Here is a 27,475-nt window from a genome sequence, read left to right as displayed (position 1 = left end):
CTCCAGGGCCTCAGCAGTCACCTTTTGGTGCTCATTGGAGACCTCCACCTTCTTTGTTAAGGAGGCCACCTCGCACTGTGACTTGTATACTTCCTTTCTTAAGGCCTCGATCTGGGCCAGTGCAGACTCAAGCTTCGCCGATTCTTCAACTTTTTGGGCCTCGGCCTTAGCAGCTAAACAATTCTAATTAACTTGTAAAATAGCTAGATAAACATGATAAATTAGTGTTTGACATAAACCAAAAAACTATGTAAATATGATAAATAATGAACCTAATTAACTTGTAAAACAATTACATAAAACTAAAATACTGCAATAATAATGAATATATATTTAAATTAATTTAAAATAGAAAAAGTAAAATGGTTCCTTAGTAATGGAATTTGACTCTTGAAGTTTGACAACATCATCCAACAACTTGTGCATAATTGAAAAACGTTTTTCGAACTGTATCCATGAATGAAAATTCGACAGTCGAACTTAAAGTTATGCGTGTTCTCGTATATCCTCCTTATTCCTTCACTATTCTAATTGTTTTCGTATTTTCTCTTTTAATTGATTTGTATCATAAATTATTAGTGCTAGCTTGCCCTCCATAATTTTCATTATTCTCACCCTCCTTTAAAATGATTCGATCTCGAATCTTCACCATTATATTATTGATTTTCTAGCAACCAACTCACATTCTTCACATCCCATCATTTTTACAGAAAAGAAGCACTAGCACTACAAAGGGACTTATGCTCTTCTTGAATTTTTCTAGCATTTTCTGGAATTTTATTTTATTTTTATTTTCTTTGTTGTTTTTTCCTTCTTCTGAATTTTCGTAATTTGATTTTAGAGTCAAAAATCTAATATCAAATGATCTAAATCCCATTGCAAGATGTATTCTAAAACCCACACAAGATTTGATACAAACTCCAAGAAAACTAAAATTAGTTGAAAAACCTTGACCCAATAATTTATTGAATCAAGAATCTATATTTAAAAGACATAAAAATTGTAAATCTTTGATAAATTTTGGATAGTTTAATTAAGAACAAGATTGAAAACGAAAATCTCACTTTATAATTAATCTCTCAAATAATGTGTTGTTCTTTATACAATAAATATGTCTTATATAGGCGAACTCAAAGAATCTCAATTAACTTGTAAAACTGTTAGATAAACATGATAAATTAGAGTTTGACTTAAATTAAAAAATTAGGTAAACATGATAAAAATAAAATTGTTAAAATATCCAAAATACCCTTAAATTAACTCAAAACAAAAAAAAGGCTAAAAGTTATGCTCGTTTTCGTACGTTATTGTTATTTGTTCACTTTTCTAATTAGTTTAGAATTTGCTCTTCTAATTGATCTGTATCATAAATGATCCTTGCTAGTTTGCACTCCATGGTTTTTGTTGTTCAATTATTTAGTTCAACGCACTTGTATGAACTTAGTGACTATACTACTTGAGTTCGATCTGCAATCAATGGTCAGAAACTTTATTATATGTTACTATTTGCTCACCAAAATTCTTAAAAGTTACTAGCATTAAACTTTGTTACAAATTACTACTTGTTCACTGAAATTTAAAATGTTACTTGTCAATCATCTAAATTTGAACAAATTTACCTATCCATCACCCATATTATTGTTATCAATCCACGGAACAAAAATCAACGAGACAGAAGGAAAAATCCTACGTCACACTGATGGAGTTAAAAAAATAACATGGACAAAAAAAATCTACGTGACGCACGATGAAAATTACTATACGATTGCATGGTGTTGTCAACTATGATCGCATGGATAATTTCTATTATTAAAATTCACCATTGTTTTTCCCTTCTTCTTGTAATATAAGAAATAATGGTAAATTTGAACAACAGAAATTGCCCATACGATCATAGTGGACAACATTATACTATCGCCAGGGCAATTTTTTATCTTGGGCCACATGGATTTTTTGTTCACATTGTTATTTTTTAAAATTCTTCAGTGTTGCGTAGGATTTTCCATTTGTCATGTTGATTTTTGTTCACATGAACTGATGGAAATGATATGGGTAATGGATGAGTAACTTTTTTCAATTTTGGTTGAGTAATGAGTATCCCTTTTAAATTTTCGATTAGCAAATAGTAACCTATAATAAAGTTCAATGAGCAATAAAATAGCTTTTTAACTTTTGCCGAGCAAGTAGTAACTTATACCAAGGTTCAATCGCAATTGATTAAATTAACTCTCGAATAACTAAGTGGTGGTGGTAATGCCTATACTTCATATTTTATTTCAAAACTTATTTTCGGTCGCATTCTTATCGTTAATCTTTAATTAATCCACATGTTAACAATAATTTCTTTATTAATAATATTTTAGCATTCTTTAAAATCAGAGATAAATATTTTATCAAACTTCTATATTTGTTGTTTAATTTGATTATGAACGAGCAAATAAGTTTCTTTTTATGTACTCTCATTATGAATTTTCAAGATGAAAATCGTCTTTAGAAACAAGATGTGCTAATTAACTGAAAACTTAGAATAAAAATAAATTGGAAATATAACTGTGAAAATAAGAAAATTTAAAGACTTTCATTGCAATTAAAATATGTGCAGTACCGTTATTTACATCCACAGTTTTTATATATTTATCCCATTCTATATCCATCCCTATTAAAATTTTAAAAAATTACTATTTCATCCACGTCAAATCTCAATATTGTCATCATTAAATTCATTCATTTAAATATATCCACGCAAATTTTATATATTCATGTCATTCTAAATACATCTATAATACAATTTAAAATTTTCTAAATATCACTATATTCATCCAATCACTATCAACATCTAATCTAGTTCTTACTTTTCCCTTACTGTATTGTAATTTCAGTGCTTTAATATTTAGTTGTAAAAGTTAGCTAATCTTTTTCTCTTTAATTTATTGGATCTCAAGAGTACATTGGTCTCACAACCAAACAAATCACTCCAAGAATCATATGTTAATTAATTAATTTTATTTATATATTTATTTTGCTTATAAGCTAATAATTTTGATTGTTTGTGTTTCTGTTGGCAATTTTAAGCTTGTTTCCTTTTGTAATGTAAGAATATTTGGACATGTATATAAATTTATTTTGAAATTTCTATTATTACTTTCATTAGTCAAACCGATACTTAAAATAAAACATAAAAATCAAGATTCCATTTTTCATATCATGAAAGAATTATAATTAAAGTAATGTGTTATTATTATTATTATTTTATTTTTTTGGTATAAAAGATGGAATTAGTTTACTCGTACATTTCTTGCGTACATAATTTTTTACACTCCCTCACATGAAGGGACCACATATATTTTGTATGCAAGCTCCCTCTAACCCATTTTAGTCAACTTTCTACGGTGCTCAATTTTCTAATTATGAAGTGTGGCCAAATGATCCAACTCAAATTTGGCCTACTACCCATGGGGTTTGACAAATAGTGGAGCAAGAAAATTGAATGGTAAAGTGGGTGGAATTTTTCCGGAATACAAATAAACCTTTTTTTTTTTTTTTGTTACTACATTTAACGGGCAAAACTAGATTTGGTGAACATTAGTGAATTACTACTCTATTATACCATAATCCATTCGGTAGTTTTTACACGTTTAATGCCTTCTACTGGATCGTTTCATTATCATAATTCTGCCTTAAATTTTACTTGTTATCAAGATATAGATTCAAGGGAAAATTGCAGCCGAGGAACCAAACTTTTTGTTTATTAGTAGACTTTACCCAAACCTTTAGTTTGTGACATCCACGATACCAAGCCTTTCAAAAACTCACAGTGGAAGTCCAAATGGATGGAAACTGTTAATTTGACCGTTAGTTGACCAAAAATGTCAAAGTTTGATCAATTTTGACTAAAGGGCAAAATGGCAACTATACAATTTTCTCACATTAAAGAATTAAAATATTAAATCAAAAAATAAAAATAAAAATAAAAAATCCTACATGCTACAGTGATCCTAATTCAAACTCACGCCTAACCTAAAACCACCACCGTCCACCACCATCACTACTACGACTGCCACCACCACCAAATCTACAGCCACCATCTTCACTACCAAATAGAACCCAAACGAAAAATCACATTCGAATCCAAAATTTCATCTCCCCATTCACTGCAATCGTTGCTGCTTCACTTCGAACTCAAACCCAAAATCCTCATTTTCAAATGCAGTTGATGGACCTCTGGCACGACCAATGACGTCAAAGCTCAATTGCAGTGCCCATTCGACAATCCCAGAGCTGAATTACACTGTTGTGAAAACTCGACTTCCATGTCCATTCCACAGCCAGCAGCATCGCTGGAGATCTGAGCAAAGAACTCAACAATGTTTCTTGGTGCTAAAGATGAGTATTCATGTACGAGATTTGAAATAGAAAAATGGACAGAGCATTATGCACACCGAATCTTCATCTCCTTCTCCTAATTTGATATTTTTTCTCTTTAGGGCTCTTGATTAAACTTACGCGTGGAGGACTATAGCAGGGTAGACAAATGTGGGTGGTGCTTGTGTGGATGGTTTGGTGGTGTGTGGTGGCTAAATGTGGTCTGCGACCAGAGTTGGTGGACTGTGTGGCTAGGGTTGGTGGTGCTATTGCTAAATGTGGTTGGGTGAGGTGAGGGAAGGGGATGGGTTGGAGGAGATAAAGAATCTGTGGGTGTTGCTTGTGTAGATGGTTTTGTGGTGTGTGGTGGGTGGGAAGGGGTGAATGGAAAAGATGATGAATAGTATTTTTATGTTTTGATTTAATTATTAATATATTGTAATTATTTTTCTTGTTGAAAAATATAAAGTTACCATTTTATCTTTTTAAAATTAGTCAAAATAATGGTCAATATTAAATCTTTGGTCAACAACGGTCAAATTAACAGTTTCCATCCATTTGGACTTTCACTGCGAGTTTTTGAAAGCTTGGGTATCGTGGGTGGCACAAACTAAAGGTTTGGGTAAAGTCTGCTAATAAACGAAAGGTTTGGTACCTCGGTTGCAATTTTTCCTAGATTCAATGTCGAATCACCATTCAGTGGGACTATTCAAACATATGTATTTTTTTTTTCGAATAATCATTATTTAAAAGTTATAATAGATCATAAAGAGATACCTCTCTTTCATTAATTTATCTTGAATTGAAAATTTCAGAATCTACTTTATCCAAGTTTAACAAGGATTAACCCATTTTTCACCTTGAATACATTGAATATGTGAAATTTCTTTATATTCATGAAGTATTAGATTCAGTAAATTGGGGTCTATAACTTACTAATATTTGTTCATATCTGTTACAATTTTTTTTTTTTGTTGACAAGGGAACCCGCAGCCGCTACCCGAAGGTGCAAATGTTACAATTTTTTTGTGATAAGAGGGTCATATGTATAAGACCAATTGAGGGACTGATCATGGCCTAAAAAAATTTTCAGAAGCTCATAAAAGGTCCATTTACCTATCTTCGTCTTATAAGCCTATATCAATTGTTGTAATGCAATTATATCAAATGTTAAGAAGACATGTATCTTTTCTAAACTTTCATTGTTTCAGTTTATACATTTAATCATACCATGACTGCTTTTAGGAAGCATTCTAAATATATACCCACTTTTGCTCAACGTATATTTTAGCACCTAACTTAAGGATGGCAACGAGGAGGAACGAGATAGGGACATCATTCCATCTCTAGTCCCATCGTGTATTTTTATCTCCTTGTCCTGCCCCATACTCGATTAAGACAAAGGGAAGGAATGAGATCGAGACATCATTCCATCTCTCCTTGTCCTGTCCCATACTCCATTAAGATGGAGACATGCAGTAAACGACGGTGAATCCCTTTCCAGTTTATTGTTCCATTTATTTTTTATTTTTTGTAATGTCTTTAATGGGTGAAAATCATTAAATTTTTTCAATTTGTTAAACAAATCATATTTCTTTTAATGATTCTTTTCTTTTCGTGCAATAAAAGATTTATACTTTAAAATGAACTTTTCAAGGGTGAGACCCTAAATATATAACAACCATTTTTTTTGCCCTAAATATCGAATATAGCAACGTTTTCCTGCCATCATTAACCTAGCTCCTAATGCAACATACTTCAGCACCTAGCTCCTGATGCAACAGTAAGCACCAGTTTAACATGGAGGACATTGCATCGCGCTCGAGATGAGAGGAAATCACTTTTCAAGGAGAAAACAAGATATTTATATCTTCTAATACTTACATTTTCTTGTGTAAGCAAAACACACTGATCATAAAACTTTTATTTTTTTTATTTTGTCTCTCTCAAATATATATAGCAGGCTTCCATGAGTATATATATCTTTAGAGAACTATAATATACTTCAATAATCTTTTCTGGCTGTTTCTACATTTACTGGTTCAAATATTGGAGCCAGATTTTGAGGCTTCACTCTTATGGAACCTCCATAAGAACTGGTAATCCTTTGCTTCACATCCCAATTTCATAGCTTCACAAAAAGCATGCACACAACTCCTCTTTCCATTGCTTGCCCACTCAATTTTCACCCAGCAATTGAAACCATTCAACGACAGAGACAAACTCGAATCCTCGAGTCTTAGCGCAACCTCTCCACCGATTCTCTTGCATGCACCACCACCGCCGTTCCGGGAAGGCACGAAATCGAGCCAGCAGCATTCGGGCTGACCCACCATTTCTTTGTAAGCAGAATTTGTTAGCCTGACTTTGTTGTTCGAATCAGATACTACGGCCGGCATCTTCTCGGCCTCCATCTCCTCCTCCACCTCCACTGGATTCTTCAACACTTGCTTGCCTGTATCGGTGGCTCGTTGCCCTGAATTCTCCCTGATGCTTTTGACACTTATGATGGAGCCGATGGGGCGAACCACTCGTGGTGTTATAACGACAGGATTGACGGGTTCTTTCAATTGTGGCATGAAATCCAACTCCTCAGACTCTTCCACAGCCAGGTTCAAATCTATTTCGGGTTTCTTCCCTTGGGGATTTTGGGCGGTGGTGCACCGGAGGACAGGAAGAGCGACGGACTCAGCGGGGGTGGTCACAATTGAATCCAGTCCACATTTAAGCGGAACAAGATTTGGTACAAGAGGAATTTGAGCCATACCATTTGGATTATGAGCAAATCCAAGAATGGCTAAATTCTTGGCCGGCGAACTCGTTACCTGATACGGTGTCGACAGTGCATTAAGACAAGTCCTGGCCCTTTTCATCGACTGTTCTGGTCGTGCAAAAGAACTCCTCCCTCTCTTCCTTGTCCTCGTGGGCCTCGCCTGCAAGTGATTCCAAACATTCCTCAGATAAGGAGTCCTTCTCATACTCCGAGGCACGCCGGGACTTTCACTCCCTCCTGAATTTTCTTTTCCAGCCTCAGGCTTCGGCGCTATTGGCCTATACCTAGACATGATTTCAGCCGTTCTTGCTGTGCTATAAGGATTCACAGTTTGGATCATTTTTTTTAAAAAAAAAATATTGCAGAGAAAGGTGAAGGAGAATGAGGTTGGTTGGTGTGGGGGTGAGGAAGAAGCTGTGATTTGGTGTGAAGGTGTGTGTACGGGTTTTAAAAAAATGATGAACCAGTAAGAAAGAGGCAACATAAAACAAAATGACACTTGGAAGCGTTGTGTTTAAGGTTATTACAGATGGGGACATGTGAGATTTCAACAATACATGCAAGCTTACACTTATCACTGTCAAAAATACTATGTAATACACAGTATTCGTTTGTCTGCAATTAAAGTAGGAAAATAAGTGTTAAAATGGTAAACTTTTGAAAAATATATGGAATTAAAACAGTAGGAAAAATTGACATTACATGTCAAATATCATATATTTAAAAAAATGTATAGTTGAAAATGAATTTTAAAAGTAATTATTTACCAAAAAGAGTATATATATTGAGGGTTTATTTTGATTTGACTGAGAAACATAACCGATGAGAAAAAGCGCCATGAAGAGAGCTTCTATTATAATATAGAATTATAAATTCTCTTAGAATAACGAGTTGAAGTGATCAAGAGACACAGAGATGTTTTTAGATGACGGCTAGCTACGGCAAATGAAGTGTACAGTAAATTTTTACATTGTTACACTGTCTCTAAACAAAATAAATTTATTTCCATTAATTTTTGCATTGATAGAGGTTAAGCTGCGCTTTCCTCCTAAGCCCCTCTTTAGCCTTCTTTTTTAAATGAAAATGAATGGAATAATGTTTTTTTATAAAAAAATGAGTAGTTGAAAAAGAAGAAAAAATTTTCAATTTACTTGTAATATAAATGTTGAATCCCAATTTTGAGGACACCTACCATCCCACCTCTAGAACTTTGTGAGGGAAGTAAATCGTGGGATGTGTCCCAATAGGTCAGGGAACAAGAGCTGTTTATACACTATGCCTACAAAGAGTCCAATTCTATTTCTCAGGAATTGAACCCCCATACTGTGGCTGCCAGCAAGGCGTGAGATAATCTCACTCCTGTCCTTTGTACCACTGAGCTATGCTCCTGAGGGGCTTACGTGTAATATTATTTTATGGAAGATTGAGTTATTGAAAATAGAAGAAAAAAATAGAATGTAATGAAATGTAATTTAATGAGAATCTAACATGGGCTAAGTATGCTATATATTTTGTCATCGATATTAACTGTTTCGTTCAACTAAAAATTTACATCAAACAATTATTTCAATCATATTTTGTTCTATTCGATAGGTCAATAATTAATTTTTACTGCATATTACATGGAATTCATTGTTTTTCAATAACACATTTTATCATATTTTATCAAAATTTACTGAAATTTTGATTTTAATCCCACCAAAGAGGAACTTTGTAGAATCACATTTCATCAACTTTTAAAAATATATAATGAAATTTTGATTTTTATCTAATCAAACCGGGGCGAACAAAAGATGATGGAATTTGATGGTTTTTATTAAAAACAGAAAAAGTGCTGCTGTTTTCCATCAGACGGTGGGCGCTCATTTCATCACACAAAGAAAAGGGATCTTTTCGAGAAGTAACGCGTGTGATGTTGGCTTCATGCATTCTAACAGCTATCACCCTATTTATTACCAACTCCTGTCTGTAAAATACTCCATATTTATACATTTTATACTTTCTCCTCGGAGAGAATAACGAGTAATTTTGTCTTGTACGATGACCTGGATGTATCATTGTACTCATTCAATTTTTTGTTTATTTTACATATAATCTTATTTGAGAAATAGTTCTGTTTCGCGCGGGTTAGTCGCTAACAATTAAAAAGAGATCAGACGATTGTGTAAGGAACAAACCTTTTGAGACAAAGTCCCAAAAAGGGGTGTTTTTATTGGCGATGACTTTACAATTGGAAAATAAAAACAGAATGCCTCCAAGGGGCGCAAGCACACGAGTTACTGAAAAGAAGTGTTTAAATCTAAACTAAAAAATTTAAAGTTACATATTCTCTGTTTGAGAGTGTTTGATTCGGGATCCTTTGCTCTATGTCTTTTCTTCCTTTTATACTCCCTGAATGATCTCTTCTTGATCAACCGCTTAAAAACTGCTTGATCGATATATAACTGCCTACTTTCCTCGTAGTAGCCAACTTGTCATGGAACTGCCTTCTTTAAATGCTGCCATTACTTTTTGTCGTTCAACTATCTTTAATTGAATTCCTGGAATCGTGGAACGTGATAGGGCTACTTAATAACTCTTCATTAACCGCACCTTTGGGTAACCACAACATCTTACATTTGCTAAGATCTTGGGCGACTCGAAGGTTTGGGCGAGAACAGGGACACAATTCTAGGCGACTGCATGGCAATCCATTCGCTCACATTTTGGGCAACTTGTAACATTGGGCGATGGTATTATCGCGTTCATGGGCTTCCCTATTTGGACCTTTATCCTGCATTGCCTGATTGGGTCGTTTTTTGGGCTATTTGATTTTGGGGATCTTCCAATTGAGCTTCATTCCTTGGGCTATTCGACTTGGGCTGAATTTTTTGTGTGTCAACAAGTTCCATTGAAAGTGGAAATAATTATTTGACATCTATTAAAATCTTTATATACGAATATGCGTGATATACTATTAGTTGGACACGTGTAGTGTGCATAACTTTACACACGAGATAGATATACAAGTTTATCGACTATATAATGCGGGCAACATGTACTCTGAGTTAATTGTATGATTTCACATTGAGATGTATGATCGTTTACCGATGACTTTGTTGTTAAGTTTGAATATCTTTGAATTAATTGAAGTAAAAGAGGGAGAGGGAGAGGGAGAGGGAGAGGGAGATTGCATTAGTGAGCTAAAAATGAAGGATTATGCACGGTACATGATTGGACGAAGTACACTTGAATACATTGTTCAAACATATTTCGAGCACATCATAAATTTTCTATATTTAGTGTTTTGTTGGATGCATAAATAGTGCACAAACTGGATGAATTTATTATACCACGAGTGATTACTAGGTACAACTGATACATGTTAGTTTTTGTTCATGTATGCTGAATGTGAACGTAAGATTGAGTTTCGCAAAAGCCACGAATGGAATGGGTTTTTGAATTAAAGACAGTTATATTGATGTCACATTTTTGTCATAAGTATAATATGTTTTAATTACGTTAAAAGTCCCTATTATAAAATTCATGAAGGGTGTACGCGGTACACACTCCCAAAGATCGAGGAACCCCGTATTTAAAATTTTTGGATCAAAAGGTAATCCTAAAAAAGTCCATTTTTTTCAATTATATTTGACAATAATGTTGGGAATCAAATATTCCCAAATGCGATGTGTCAGGGATGCGAGCCGAAATAACTCGCGATGGCCATTGCCATCTTACGGAAGTAAACTCTATGAATATTCCATCAAAATTCTTTGATCCAATGCAGGGACGACACCTCAGGACGCTCATGACAAAACATCTTAGATGATGTCACCAGAATAAAAGGATTTGGTTCTCAAGGAACAAGTCATACTGGTAATCAAGCTAGAAAATGATAAAGAAATGCGTGCTTCAAAATCCTTATTTAGAAAAGAAAGTGCCTAATGCTGTAAAGGATAAGGTGAAAAACCTATCTACCAGTAAATATAACTTAATAAGTACTAAAAGAAGTGTGAGCGACGAAAATAATCGAAAAACAGATACTGCACCTAAATAAGATCCCAAAAATGGGGATTGATGACAAAAGGCGGGGCTATTCCTAGTAGGCAAGGTCATTCCTACCATAGATAGTCGAAGGCAAGACTAAATCCCACGAAGAAATTCCAGTTAAAGGCTAGGTCTATCCTATCAAAAGAATTTCAATTGAAACCAAGGTCTAACCCCTCCAAAAGAATTTCAACTGAAGTCCAGGTCTATCCCCCAAGGAATTTCAACTAAAGGCAAGATTTATCCAATCAAAGAAACACGAGGACTAATTTTTATCCCCAAAGGAAATTATTATTAAGAAGGATGAAGCCACATCTCTTCACTTTTAAATATCGTGATATATTGTAATAGGCGAAGTACTTATGTATTAAAAAGCCATGGTTGAGGATAGGATAGTAATCTACATCATCTTATGTTGTTACGATGATTTAACAAAGTTTCATTTGAAAAGCAGTGTTGCCGACCTATGAAATTAGCACAAGAACAATAGATTTTGATGTTGATATAAGCTTGTTATAAATTCATCTATGCAAAGCATAACTAAAATAACAAATGAGTAAAGCATTACGAGCTTAAAGAGACTGCCAAATGAACGAATTTATACATCATGAACAATGATATTTTACTAATAAAATTTTCAAAAAAAGAAAAAAAAGCAGTTTTATACAAATAAAGAATGAAGTTATGCTATAATCAATGTTGGACTTCTTGGATCCTTAGCAGTTCATGCGAGGATTGGTCTATCCAACAACCTTTTTTGTTTTATTTGTTTTGTTTTGTCTTGTTTTTTTTTTGTTTTTGTCTTTTTTTTGAACATGAAGAGACAAAGAAGCCATTGCGAGACCAAAATAAGCTTTCTTAATTAACTAAGAACTAAAGATTCTCAAAAGTTGGATCATCCTAGTTAACTTGAACTTTGCTTCCTGAGGGTACCCTCGCTTTTGAAGAAGTAGGAACACAAGTGTCAAGAGACTTATTAGTAGCTACATTTTGACATGGGAATAGGGAGAGCATCCATAGGTTGAGAAGGATAAGCAGGAATGGACGAAGAGTCCAAAGTCCCAGAAGTTAACAAACACAACTGTCTTTGACGTCATCTTCATGAGCCTCCAAAAAATCCATATTCCATTCGAGGTGAAAGCTTCTGATAATATCAAGCACTTCGTTTCTGCCTTTTGCTTAGCATCCTCAACCAAATTTGTTAGCAAGCAATTGCTCCAAAAAGTCTAGACTCCAAAACAATTTATCTTGTCTCAGTATTTTTCAATTTATCGTGAAGCCCAGCTATCTCATTCCTTGTATTATCAAGTTCCATAAGGGCAACCTCCTACTCAAATTTAGTCATTTGAAACTCTTCTCTAAGACATGAAGCGTTCCGCTCAGTCCTCGCAACATAGGCAATGCGCTCTTCCTTAGGAGATCTTCTTAGCATTAGCTACTAAGGAAGCCTTTTTCACAACAAAAGTTTCGAAATCATTTGTTACAACTCAATTTTCATAGTCAAAAATTCAAATATTGACTAGTCAAAGTCAAAGTCAATTAAGGACCAAAATGAAATTAAATATTTTATTTGGGTTTATTTTGCAATTGGCAAAATATGAAGGTTAAATTGGATACAATTTGAAGCTGGGAATTTACTTATATATTTTTGGAAGTTTAGGATTAAATGTGATATGAAAAAGGAGTTGAAGGACTTCCTTTACAATTTTGAGCAAGTGGACCTTTATATTACTAGAATTGACCCATTTTCTCCCAAAACACACACTCACACACTACAAAAATGGGCAGAGAGCTGAAAAGGCCAAGAAAGAGAGAAAAAAAACTAAGGAAAAAGGGAAGAAAAAAGAGAAAGAAGGAAGAAAAGAAGAAAAGAGAAGAAGAGGAAGAGAGGTAAGATTAATCCTTTCAAGTTTGGGTTTAATTTTTTCGTTTGTTTCCAAGTGAGAGAAGTATGATTTATGTTAAAATTCTAGGGTTTTAACTTGTAAAAGAAATTTTCAAATTTAGGTATGATAAGCACGAATTAGAGCTCAAGCTTGGGGATTACTTCATTTCCAATTTTAGCTAGGTAAGGAATATTATTTTTAGCAAACCCTAGAAGTTTCATTTGGGATTTTTGGATTAAGTAGTGTTTGTGGAAATGATGATGATGTGGAAATAATTATTTTGAAGTATGAATTATGGAACAAGAGGAAAATTTAATTGGTCGAATTATAGTGACCAATCATCACTAGAATGAAGTGGGTTGTCACAGTAATGCGTGGAGTAAATGTTATGTTGATGAAATAGTTATTAATCATGGATCAAAAAGTGTAATTGGTACCAATGGATCAAAGAAAAAGTTTGAAAATTTATTCAAGTATCGAGAAATTTAATTTAAGTACTATCATTAGATATTAAAGATTTCTTGTTTTGATAGTGGATAAATTGGTTATTGATGTCTTATTTCAGGTGGTGATGAGGAGATTGGAAACGTCATTCAGGCAGTCTAGCTTGTAGCTCATACTTTGTGAGTGGAAATAAAAGTTATTTTTCAGAAATAAGTATTTATTGAATTTTGAAGTTACTTATTTTAAAAGTTGAGTTGATAGCATGATTATTCAGAATAAAATGAATTTTATTATCAAATGTTTTTAAAAGTTAAATTCAGTTTAGTTACATTATTTCATTGACATATTATTTCAGCATTAACTAGTTCAGTATATTTAAAGTTATTTTAAAACCACCAGAAAGTACTCATGCGATTTTACTCTAATCTGCACTGGTGTGAATGTGTTCCATAGTGTATGATCAGTTATGATGATTGTACCCGCTCTACACTATTGTGAATGTGTTTTCATAGTGTATGACCATATTATCAGAGATCTTTGGGACCTACTCTCAGACACATATAGGCTTTGGGCCGTGTACTAGGGTGATTAGCATTTGGGACAGCTCTATGCACGTATGACCAGATTATCAGATTATCAAATTATTAGATGTGAATGGACTTACTTTGTACATCGAAATTACTCTGTACATGAGTAAGGCTATTCATAGGGTACATTTTTGGTGTGATTTTTCTGTATTTCTACAGCTTATTAGTTTTTAGATTTTAGAATTCGGTTAATTCAATTTTCAGAATAAAGCTTTCAGCTTATAGTATTAAGCAGCAGCAACATTTCATAGATTTTCATGGATATCAGTATTTATAGTCATTTTATTATACAGTTACTTTTCTAAAATTAAGAACAAAGAATTTTATGATACGATCATGTTTAGTTTTTAAAGTGTACTAGATTCAAAATTTCTCAAAGATTTAATAAAGTTAGAATTTTTAGAAAATATGTATAAATGGAAAAGTTTATTTATTTGCAACCTATCCACTCACTGAGTTACAACCTCATATATTTTGTCATTTTTTTTCCTTTCAGGAGACCGTTGATTTTGAGATACTTAGAAAAGCCTGCTGAAGTCAAAGAGACCATTTCATAGTATGTAATATATAGTTGAGGACTCATGTTTATTAAGTATTTGGTCTAATATTTAGTTTGACGTGTATTTCGTAGAAGGGTTTGTAATTGATGTAATGCTTACTTGTAGACATGATACGATAGTAGAAGTACTCAGTTGAGTTTAGTTGTATTTTGTTTTAGTTGTGGTGGTATTAGTGGAAGTGATGGTTTCCAAAACTTTTGGTTTGAATGACTGTTTGAGGTTTTATTGATTTTTCAGTTTGGTTTTGTCTATGTTTCGGAGGAAACTCTGTCAAAATTTTTATAGAATTATGTTACAGTTAAAGTAAATCAAGTTTGCCTTGGTGGTAGGTCTGGCATTTGGTTGGCATCTACCATCGGCGCACAACACGTGCCGAGTCAATTAGGTTGAATCGGGACGAGTATTGTCAATTGGTATCAGAGCATGGTCTTAGAGTTTATGAGTAACATTGCATGTATCTGATGTTTGTATATCATACTTTATTGTAGGTGAGTCATGCGTGGTAGGGACAGAACTCGAAGGCATCAAAATCCAGTATCTCAAGCTCATGATGTTCCTGAAGGAAGACATGATGGAGGAGGCAGTGGGGTCGCAAAATCAATTCACTAGTCTCAGGTGCAACTAGACCCTATTACTGATAGAATAGCTGCAGCTATTGCTTCCCTTCTACCCAATGCTGATAGAGATAACTCTCTTGAGAGAGCAATGAAACTTGGGGTGAAATTTTTTTATGGGTACATCTAATCTAGTTGATGCTGAACTTTGGATGAAGACTTTGAAAAGTATATTTGATGTGGTAGAATGCTCAGAGGATAAAAAATGAAGGAAGGAGCTGCTGATTGGTGGATTTCGTTTCAAAGTTGGTATCCAGATCCTAGTGTTATCACCTGGATCATTTTCAAGGAAGCTTTCTATGAAACATACTATCTTACATTTTATCATGATACGAAACAAAATGAATTTTTAAGATTGGTTCAAGGGTCTATGTTGGTTGCTGAATATCATGTAAAGTTTGTAGAACTGTGTAAGTATGCAAGTGTTTTGGTTGCTGAGGAGACAGCTATTCAAGAAGGAAGTAATCAAGGAGCACAGGTGACCTTTCGAGGTGATAGTAGTCAAACATGAGCTTTAGGAAAAAGGTTCAAGAAAAACAGAAAATGATTTTGGCCAGGTGTCACTAAATTTGGTGGTTTTAAATTTAAGTCTGGGAGTTCTAGCTCTAGTTAGGGATCAAGACATAGCTAGAGTTCTGGACAACAGTCGGTGGGGAGCCATTCCTATGTTTAGGGTTCTTCACAGAGAATTCAAGGAGTGAGGTAGAGTGAGGCTTCTGATCATCGGAGCTTTCCATGGGAAGTTTCATCCAAGCGAGTGTCTTCGAGGGGTTGGAGTTTGTTACCAATGTGGTCAGATGTGATACATAAGGAAAAATTGTCCAGCTAGATCTCAGTAGATTGGAGCATCTCAGATAGTATCGCCTCAGCCAGGGATCGGTACGACCAGACAGAACAGGGATCAAAGAGCTCCATCAGCAGGGTCGATGTGGGCCACATAATCTAATGCTGCTAGGAGTAGTGCTTCTAGACAGGGAGCCCAGTCAGGTCGATCCACGACTTAGGGTAAAGTGTTTGCTATGACACAGTAGGAGGTAGAGGAGTCACCAGATGTGGTAGTGGGTATGTTATCTATTTTTGGTAGAAATGGTCGTTCTTTAATTGATTCGGATGCTACACATTCCTTTATTTCTCATGCACTTTCTAGTTATGTTGATCAAATGTCAGAGCCTTTAGATGGTGAATTAGTAGTAGCAATTCCAGTAGAGGACTCACTTTTAGCTAATCGTGTATATAAAGATTGTGGGATTAGGGTGAACAATCATGAGTTGAAAGCAGATTTAATTCCACTTGACATTCATGATTTTGATGTTATTTTGGAGATGGACTTTCTATCTAATCACCGTGCTCGTTGATTGTTTTTGCAAGAAAGTGGTACTTAGAAGTCCAGGAGAGCTTGAAATTATTCTCACTGGAGAGAGCAAAATTTTACCATCTTGTCTAATATCTGTTCTGGATGCTCGAAGAATGCTCAAATAGAGTTGTGATGCATATTTGGCTCATGTAATTGATACTCAGATCACTAAGTGGCCAATTAACGATATATCAGTTGTGCGAGATTTCCCCGATGTCTTTTCAGAAGACCTTCCAGGATTATCCCCAAGTAGGGAGATCGAATTCTGTATTGATTTGATCCCTGGGACAACACCTATTTCACAGCCATCTTATCGAATGGCTTCAAAAGAGTTGAAGGAATTAAAGGTACAATTACAAGAATTGGTTGATAAGGATTTCATTAGACCCAGTGTATCCTCATGGGGAGCACCTATTTTATTTGTGAAGAAGAAAGATGGCACTATGAGATTATGTATTGACTATAGACATTTGAATAAGATGACTATTCGCAATAAGTATCCTCTACCCCGCATTGATGATTTGTTTGATCAACTTCAAGGTGCCTCAGTATTTTCAAAGTTTGATTTACGTTCGGGGTATCATCAGCTCAGAATTAGAGATGTTGATGTACCAAAGACTGCTTTTCAGTCTCAGTATGGTCATTATGCATTTTTGGTGATCCCATTTGGATTAACTAATACCCCAGCTGCATTTATGGATTTGATGAATAGGGTACTTCACCCATATTTAAACAAATTTGTGATTATTTTTATTGATGATATATTGGTTTATTCTCACAGTCGTGATGATCATGTTGAGCATTTGAGGATTATCTTGCAAACTTTGCGAGATAAGCAGTTGTATGCTAAATTTAGCAAATGTGAATTTTGGTTAGATAAAGTTCTGTTTTTGGGTCATGTTATCTCAGCAGAAGGCATTTATATAGGTCCTCAGAAAATCGAGGCAGTTATGATATGAGAACGCCCTACTAATATTATAGAAGTATGAAGTTTCCTTGGACTAGCAGGTTATTATCGTCGATTTGTAGAAAATTTCTCCAAAATTGCTCTTCATTTGACTAATTTGACTCGAAAGAACACCAAATTTGTGTGGAATGAGGAATGTGAGAAGAGTTTTCAAGAGTTGAAGAAAAGGTTAACTTTTGCTCCCATACTTACTCTTCTATCTCCAGGTGAAGAGTTTGTGATTTATAGTGATGCTTCACGCCAAAGATTGGGTTGTCTTCTAATGTAAAATGGGAAAGTTGTAGCTTATGCTTCAAGACAATTGAAGAAGCATGAGTTAAATTACCCAACTCATGATTTTGAGTTAGCTACAGTAGTGTTAGCATTGAAGATTTGAAGGTATTATCTTTATGGTGAGAAATTTCAAATATTTACTAATCACAAAAGTTTGAAGTATATTTTTATAAAAAAGAACTGATTCTGAGGCAGAGAAGATGGTTGGAGTTGATTAAGAATTATGATTGTAAGATTGACTACCATCCAGGAAAAGCTAATGTGGTTGCAGATGCTCTCAGTAGAAAGACCAGTTCTTCCTCTCTAGCTAGTGCAGTTTATGTTTATTTGATTTGTGAATTCAAGAAATTGCATGCTCAATTGTCAGCTACTACTTCATGTTCTGTATTAGCTCATTTCCAGGTGAGGCCTACTTTAATTGATAAGGTCATAGAAACTCAAACCCAAGACCTGACAATGAGAACTTTGAAAGCAGAAGTTAGTGTCGGTTACGAACAGATTATGTTATTAGGAATGATGGTGCATTGGCTATGGGTAATATAGATTATGTGTTCTAGATATCCTAGAATTGAAGAAGGAAATTTTAGAAGAGGCACACAGTTCTACTTATGCTATGCATCCATGTAGAATTAAAATGTATCATACATTGAAAAATCATTACTGGTGGCTTGGAATGAAGAAAGAAATAGCATATTTCGTATCCAAATGTCTTATATGTCAACAGGTAAAGCCAGTTTGTCAGAAAACAACAGGACTTTTACAGCCATTGCCTATTCCAGAGTGGAAATAGAAGCACATTACTATGGACTTTTTATTTGGCCTTCTTCATACTCAAAATGGTCATGATGGAGTTTGGGTGATTGTAGATCGTTTGACCAAAACTGCCAAGTTCTTGTCGATCAAAGCCACTTATATTTTAAATAAGTTGGCAAAGTTGTATATGGATGAGATAGTGAGCTCATATGGTACTCCAGTATCTATTGTGTCCGATAGTGACCCTCGTTTTACATCTAAATTTTAGCCCAATTTGCAAGAAGTCATGAGTACTAAACTACATTTCAGTACAGATTTTCATCCTCAGACAAATGGCCATGCAGACTCATGAGGATATGTTGAGGGCTAGTGTTTTAGAGCTCAAAAGTAGCTGGGATACTCATCTGCCATTGATGGAGTTTGCTTACAATAACAACTACCACTCTAGTATAGAAATGGATCCTTTTGAAGCTTTATATGGTCGAAAGTGCAGAATACTAGTTTGTTGGGATGAAATTGGTAAGAGGGAGTTAGTAGGCCCTGAATTGGTTCAAATGACGTCCGAAAATGTGAAATTGATCAAAGAAAAGTTGAAAGCAGCTCGGGATAGACATAAAAGTTATGCGGATATGCGCAGGAAAGATCTTGAATTTGTAGTAGAAGATACAGTTTTTCTCAAATTATCTCCTTGGAAAAGGGTGCTGAGATTTGGCAAGTGAGGAAAGTTGAGTCCACGATATATTGGACTCTATGAGATTACTGAGTGGATTGGCCTAGTTGCATATCGATTAGATCTGCCAGATGAATTATCTCGGATCCATGATTTTTTCATATTTTCATGCTTCACAAGTACGTTGCAGATCCCTCTCATGTTCTAGAGTCTTACCCAATTCAGTTGAAGGAGAATTTGACTTATATAGAAGAACCAGTGAGAATTTTTGAAAAGGAAGTGCAAACTCAACGAAACAAGACAGTTTCACTTGTTAAGGTACTTTGGCAGAATCAAACAGTAGAAGAGGCTACATGGAAGAACAAGGATCAGATGCTTGTTCAATATCATCATTTATTCATTGCCTAATCAGTTGCTGGTTGAATTTCGAGGACGAAATTCTTTTAACGAGGTAAAATTGTTACAACTCAATTTTCATAGTCAAAAATTTAAATGTTGACTAGTCAAGGTCGTAGTCAATTAAGGACCAAAATGAAATTAAATATTTTATTTGGGTTTATTTTGCAATTGGCATAATATGAAGATTAAATTGGATACAATTTGAAGTTGGGAATTTACTTATATATTTTTGGAAGTTTAGGATTAAATGTGATATGAAAAAGGAGTTGAAGGACTTCCTTTATGAGAAGAATAATATTAAAGATTCTTAGAAAAAGGTATGCGAGGTGTCATGAGTGCCATGATTTTAGTAACGTAAAATCTGAGTGTCCTAACATGAAGAGAGACCTAAGCAAAGCTATGAATGCTACTCTCATTGATGTCGAGTTTATTTCGGATAATCAAAGTAAACTGTCCTCTCATGATGAGACTAAAAAGTATATGGCATTCATTTCTGTAGTAAATAGTGAGTCGCTTGAGGATAAAGAGAAATTTGATGCTTCACGAGAATAGTCAAAAGATGATCGTGACATATATAAGCCTTTGATGAGCTATTTCAGGATTTCTTTAGGTTGAAAAAAGGTCTATAATGCTACTTTTAAGAAGCTACATAAGATGGAGTTAGATAGAAAGACTTATATCTGACCTTCAAGAATCTACTAAAAACCTTAGTAAAGTAAGACTAGTCAATGAAAACTTAGAGACTAAGGTTAAAACCCAAACGAGTGATCTTGAGAAATCCAATGCTCAACTTCTTTCCTTCACAAGTGGGTATCAGAAACTTAACAATCTTTTAGGGTTAAAAAGCTTCTTGGTAATAAGGGAGGTTTAGAATATATGCAAGCTGATCGTAATACTGTTAGTACTTTCAAGATTATTTTTGTCCCTACTACCAACCAACCTAAGTATGTTGCAAATCTTGAACACAAGAACAAGGACATATTAGGATAGAGGCATCATGCTAGACGTCATAGAACCAACCAAGCTAGAAATCAATAGCAGCAACCACGTAGATTTGGATCTATGCGTCGCAATTGTGTGTAAGTTTAGACACATAAGACCGAGGTGTCACAAACTTTTGAATAGGAATAGAAGTCAGAATATATCTACCCAAGTTGAGTTCCTTATCAAGCTAGTCACTTGACCGTACTTATGACACTGTTGACTAGAATTAATTTTGCTTCTTAGAAAGTCTAGGTTAAGAAGAGTGATTTCTATGATCAGAGAGATACTCTGAATGCTAATGCCCTTTGTGTTGCTCTTCAAGGGAAGAGCAACTTTATGCCTCAGTGAGTTAGTATTTTTGGTACATGTCCATGTTTATTCACTGTGATTATTTAGATAACATACAGCTCGTTTTGTTTGCATTGGTACATGCACATTTTTTTTGTTTTATGTGCTGCATATTTTTTTGTCTTTATATTGTGTGTTTGGTGCATTCATATCTTATCAACTGAAAAATGATTTTTTATTGGGCATGTTATTTTGCTATCAATTACTACTAAGGTTCATGATTCATAAATTGAATTTTCATTAACTTCTTTAGAATTTGTTTGGAGTTCTTCGTATAGGTTATTACATATATCTTATGTATTACACACATTAGACTCTTGTAAGTAGGTTTTGACGGAATGTTCGAGATTTGGGGTGGCGGTTACTTGTGTGGTTAATTGACTTTGAATATAATTAAAATGACCTAAAGCTCTAGTATATTCCCCTTAAAAGAAGATGACAGAAATTAAATTTTTTTGAAATGTATAAAAATTTGAGATTCATTTTATACTCTTTTTCGGATCTTATTTGACTCAAGTAATTAAGCTTGAAGGGTTTTTCATAACCTGATACCCTATGGTCAATTGACTTGGAGTTATCGACCTAAAACTCGTTACATAGGTCATCTTAGTTGTTTAATAAAGAAGAGATTGTACATAAAAGGATTATAAGTTGAAGGATATATCCCTTCACCAATGATTTTTGCATGTCCTTTCTCATTAATTTAAGGTTTGTGAAGTGTCGTGGCTTACAACCTTGACTTTGTTTGAGTAGAATTCTTCTAACACTTGCTTAGAGGAGTTTAGTGGTACTTATCACACGTGTGACTTATACAATTTGCTCCATTTAGGTTTTAAATAAGTTATGCAGAAAAAGAATTTTTTTTGAACTATTCATGCATATCTAAGCAAATAACCGTAAAAATGAAAATTCATGAAAAAAATTAGTTGGTCTCAAAATTAGAAGATTTTTATTCTCCTATCACTTGTTTTTGTATAATCTTTGCATCGTTATACATCTTCACATTTTTTTTTACTCATTCCTTTTTGTATTTTAAATTGATTATTACTTGTCTTTTCTTTGTTATCCGTGACAAAAAGGAGGGAGGGATGTTTATTTATTTCAGGGTGAGTTAGGGAAAGAATTTTAATAAAATTGAATTTTTTTGATTTGATCAATAGATGACTTTGGGAGAGCCATTTGATATACTTGCTAGAATTTTAATATTGATATAGTGGTGTTGTTTTATCTATATTGATATAAAATTTTATGGTTTATTTCTAAATTTATAATTCACAAGAAATTGCATTCTTCGATGTTACACATGTTTTATTATGTAACTTAGTTATATGATCTTAGCTGTTAGTTTCCTTTTGCTTTTCACATGGTATTGTGATTTCCATGTGTTTCAGAAAACAAATTGACAAGTTGGTAAAGTGTAGCTTGAAAAGTGTCTATTAGGTAGATTGTAGTGGACTTTTGATTTTGAAATAAATGAATTTTTTCAAGGAATGCTAACGGGGGAAGTTAAAACCAATTCCTAGTTGTATTAGGAGTTTATCGAGTTATAATCATAATCACAATAGATAAAGATTAGTAGAATAGGTCTTGAAGGAGTCTCAAATCTCAAAGATGTTCAAGAAGATCACATATAATTAAGAGAATGCAAATAGAAATCTAAATGGTGTCAATGAGCCGCAAAAGTTATGCTTCAAATTCTTAGTCGTAACTTTTAATGTGTTTTTACATAGAAAATATTTGAATTTGGATAATACTATATCTAGAAGAATTGTAGCCCTTTTAAGTTAGGTTTCCTACACATTTTAAATCACCTCAATTCAATATTATGAGAGAAAGTTATGATGAAAATATTGATCACTGCTCAACTGTCACTAGCCTAGCTCTCAAGCGACTGGTTGATGTCCAAAATTTTGTTTTGCTTCAAACACTAATTTTTCAAATTCTTTTCATCACAAACACTTTACTCTATATAGAACCTATCCTATGAATGTCCAAAAGTGTGTTGAACCATAATTATTCCATATAGATTATTCCTTTGAAGATCCAGATCACTTTCATTGATTTCAAGATTCAACCACCATATTATTTGATTCATAGATTCATCTAAACTTACGTTTGTTGACTGAGTTATAAACATTCATATTAAACCACATATAAAAATACACAAGATAATTGATCAAACACCAAACTTATCTTAGCCAAATAGGCCTTCAGAGTTACTGGATTTGAGAAGAAAAGCTATGAGTTCCGGTGTTGTAGAACGAGGTTCCATTGGAAGAATGAAGAATTTTTTATTTGATTCACCAAAGATAAATCAATAATAAAAATATTGAAAGCTATTGCAGAATCACAAATTCAAGAGGACAAAGGTGAGGTACCAGGAAGCATGCGGTCCAAGAGGACTAAGGTATATACCTGGAGTCGAAATCTGTTTTGAAGAAACACACCTCTAGTAGGATCAAATGAGACAGCAAGAATTGAGGTCAGAAGTTCTATAGGGTAGACGAGTCTGGTCCGTATTGTAAGTTTGGTTTGATTTATAATGGATTCTTGAAAAGCAAATTGCCCGAAGGTTTTACCTAGCCCGGGTCATCTTTGGTATTCTTTTGTTGCTATAATTATTGATTGTGGCATTCAAACCATAGGTAATTGAACTTGATTGACCAATCACCTAAAAATAATTAAAAAGTAACTTATTGCTTTTAATTGATTATTTTGCACATTGGGTCTAAATAATTTGGCTAATTAGAACTTTCACTTGATGAGGATATCTTCCACCATAACTTGGGGATATTTGATTGATTGGTTACCTACGTGGACAAAAATTATTGTGGGTTGTACCTTCCCAAACCTAGTCTATGGTAGACAGATAGAGACACTAGATTAATTCCTTTTACCTGGGTCACGTAAGAATTAACGTTCACATAGCATTGTATTTTGTAACTCCGTAGATTTCAAATTTAGAGGCAGTTTATTTTAAAGTATTACACTGTATTCCCCAGCTATAAAACTATTATTTTAAAATTTTCAAACTGTTTATTCTCTTTCTACATCTTCTTCATAACTTTGTAATTAAAAGATATTTAAGCTACAGTTTTAGCAAATAAAATGTTAATATGCAATTTCTTGAAAATTTTAAAAAATATAATCTCAAATTCATTGTCCAAACGAATCTTCTTGAGCCTCTAAGAGAATGAAATGGGAGATACATATGCTTTGATTGCGTTAGGTTTTGTGATCTATAGAGTGCTTGACTTCTTTTCCATATGCCTTCTTTAAGCACATATTGTTTATCTACTTTTTCTTATAAGGTACCGGCTAATTTTCAGCACTTGGTCTCTTCAAATGAATTTTTGATAACCGATCCCAGTCTTTATGGTAATTGCATTCATTTGGTCCCTGGGGTTGACTTTGGTGTTGCTTGGAAAGGTATCTTGAGATCGTTCGATTAGCATCTTTCCTATTTTCCCTATTTAATCCTCAAGGCTCTTCAGAGTTGCATTTAGCTCAACATGGTAGTGTCATTCATCTCATGGTATTTAAACTATTGATTTTCCAACTGAGGTACTGCGTCATCCTATCCTACTTTCTTCTCGTGATGTGGATTCTGCACATTCTACAGTAAAAGTTACTAGTTCGACCCTAAAATTATCTAGATGGGAGGTGAATAGGTGAATACCGTGGAATTAAAATAACCAATTAAAAGCAATAAGTCACTTTTAAATTATTCTAGATTTTTAGTTAATCAAATCAATTTATCCTATGGTTAGAATTCCATAATCAATAATATGAAAGCAATAAACAACAAAAAATATGTTGACGAAGAAAACTGAAATAGATAAAAACTACAAGACCAAGCCAGTATCCTCCATTATAGACAATAATGAACTTATAGTACGATCCAGCCTAAAAAACCACTAGAGTAGCTAATCTACTTCCTGCAATCTCCAAGACTCGTTGGAACATGCTTCACTCACACATTTTCCCAATCTTCTAAAATTGTCTATCTCTTGTGCATCACCAAGAACACTTTTTTCTTGTACTCTTCCTAGGCTTCTAGTCCAACCTTCCTTAATTTTTAGCAACCTCTGAAAGCTATTGAGAAAATACATTCCTTTATGTGTATAGAAAGTGGGTATTTTGAATTATGTGAACTTGATGTTTGTATGAACTCAAGAATCAAATGATTAATCTAAGGCTTGATTATGTTCTTGAATCTTTCAACGGTGTTATGAAGGAGAAATATAATGAACAATCACCCCAAAAAATGTATTAGGCTTGGGTATATATAGTAGAAGGTATTTAACTAGCATGGATCGGATAAAAATCTTAAAAAATGCAAACTAGGATTTTACGCTTAACATCGTCGCATGAGCGCAAGGCTAGTGACAACCAAGCGACCAATGTGTCATTTGAGCGAGTGCTCAAAGAGAGGCGAACAACAATATTTCTATTTTTTTTGCTCGAGCATCAGATAGGCAATAGGTTAGTGTAAATTCGATGACTCTTTCCTTCTTGCTCCAAACACCATAATTACCTATTTCATCTATACACCATTTCAATCGACTCCCTGACTTTTACAAATGTTCATATTAGTCATTTTGTCTAGAGAATTGCTAATATAATTAAATCCTAACAAACTCCCTATTTGACATTCTGTGACAAAATCATATAATATAAGTCTAGGAAGTAAAATCAACTAATCTACCCAAACTCAAACTGAATGTCCATCTCTTACATTCCTTATTAAATCTGTTTCCTAAAATCAATACCTTCAATACCAAGTGTCAAAAAATGTGATACAGAAAATATAACAATTGAAACCTACTATCATAAATATGCTGGCTAGATTAAGAAATAATAATAATGTTTATCAAAACACCAACTAAAATATTAATATAACGAAACATCAAAACTCAAAGAAGCTATACATTATGATATGAAATGCCATGAAGGAAAAATACAATTATCTCTCTTCCTTACAATCGTTTCCCCTTTACTTCAAAATATTTCTCAAATACAGCTCTCAACCAAACTTACAATCTAATCTCTCTCCCACCTTTTATCTCAAATGACTAAGGCAAATATATCAAATAAACATGAACATCAATATATAATAACTCAAAAATACAGTTGATAGCATGCACAAGTATAATTAATGATCAATAGACTTTCCCACATACTCAGTTCAAGTTAAAATGGAGTAAATTGTATAAGTGATCAATGTGTGTAAAATGTCACTAATCCTTTATAAGTAAGACTCCAAACCTTAATTTTGTAAGAAATGACATACTAAGCATCACTTTCAATAAGTTTATCCCTCTATTTGTGAAAGTGAAACCAATACAAGCATATGTGGACCTATAAAAAAAGCTCATTTTGCATGTATATTATTATTTTCTCCCCTGACCAAGAGCAAATATATTTCTACACAATGTCTATATTTTCAAGCTCATCATTTAAGTTTTCAATTTTTTTTACATCTTATGTGCAGGCTCTTCTCCATTATGCAACTAAGATGACTCTTGTAACACGTAGTTGACCATAGCTCCAAGTTATAAGAAACCCTCATGCTTAATTGCTCGAGTCAAATAGGATCCAAAGAAGATTATAAGATACTAAATTTTTTTCTTACAAGAGAATATACTTGAGCTTAGGTCTACTAAAATAAGGCCAATTCATGTTCAAGGTCACCTTACAAACACATGACTACCATCCCAAATCTTACCATGCGGTCATATCCCATTCACAATATCATAGTGTATACAATGCACATGATACATGAAAAAACTTATACTAAGTACTTTATAAAAACCTAAAAAGGTAATAGAAAATATGTTGCAACCCGTCAATTAAACTCATACTTGATAACAACACACAATTTCAATTACATCATATAACATGCTGAGTTTAAAAAAACTTCTTTTTTAAACGAATGCTCCAATCGCACAAAATAAAAAATTTAAAGCACAAAACAACAAAAAAATATGCATGTACCAATGCAAACCTAATGAAGACGCACATACATAAACCTACTACCTCTAACTCAAATGTAAAAATGGGATGCATGCAATAATGAATGTATCACAATGAATAAGCATAAGCATGCATCAAAAATGCCTAATCAGTTAGGTATACAAATGCTCTTACCTTTAAGAGTGCCGTGATCTATTTCCAAATTTTTCATATCACTCTTCTTCACCTAAATCGGTGGAAGTTTTAATCCTAGTCAGTTATGTCATTAACTTAATCAATTAACTCATCTAATTAGTTAGGAAGTCATTCTAGTTATCAAAATCTTGATTTTTGTTTAGTTTGAAGTTCTGATTTCTATTTCTATTCAGGAATTTATGACACTTAAGCCTGATATATCCTAACTCTCCATAATTAAACAATTAGGGATAAACCTAATATTAAAGTTATGTGATCATTGATTTTTATTCCTAGATTGGTAGATTCTACGCTGTCTAGT

General features: G+C 33.7%; 2 protein-coding genes across 2 annotated transcripts; one reads left to right on the top strand and one right to left on the bottom strand.

Annotated features, from left to right (window-relative positions):
• Positions 1 to 6,404: 6,404 nt before the first annotated feature.
• On the bottom strand, positions 6,405 to 7,427 carry LOC111366822. Its single transcript, XM_022987516.1, has one exon. It carries the CDS (start codon positions 7,425 to 7,427, stop codon positions 6,405 to 6,407), a length of 1,023 nt encoding a protein of 340 aa, XP_022843284.1.
• Positions 7,428 to 18,651: 11,224 nt separating this feature from the next.
• LOC111366820 lies at positions 18,652 to 19,982 on the top strand. The gene is made up of 4 exons (XM_022987515.1): positions 18,652 to 18,822; positions 18,917 to 19,313; positions 19,463 to 19,590; positions 19,908 to 19,982. The coding sequence occupies exons 1-4, from the start codon at positions 18,652 to 18,654 to the stop codon at positions 19,980 to 19,982; spliced, it is 771 nt and encodes a 256-aa protein (XP_022843283.1).
• Positions 19,983 to 27,475: the final 7,493 nt, after the last annotated feature.

This window comes from Olea europaea, chromosome 18 (genome assembly GCF_002742605.1).
Source record: "Olea europaea var. sylvestris chromosome 18, O_europaea_v1, whole genome shotgun sequence".
In the NCBI taxonomy this organism is placed as follows: Eukaryota; Viridiplantae; Streptophyta; class Magnoliopsida; order Lamiales; family Oleaceae; genus Olea; species Olea europaea.
The sequence above is the reverse complement of the archived record's forward strand: the minus strand, read 5'-3'. Positions and strand labels throughout refer to the sequence as shown.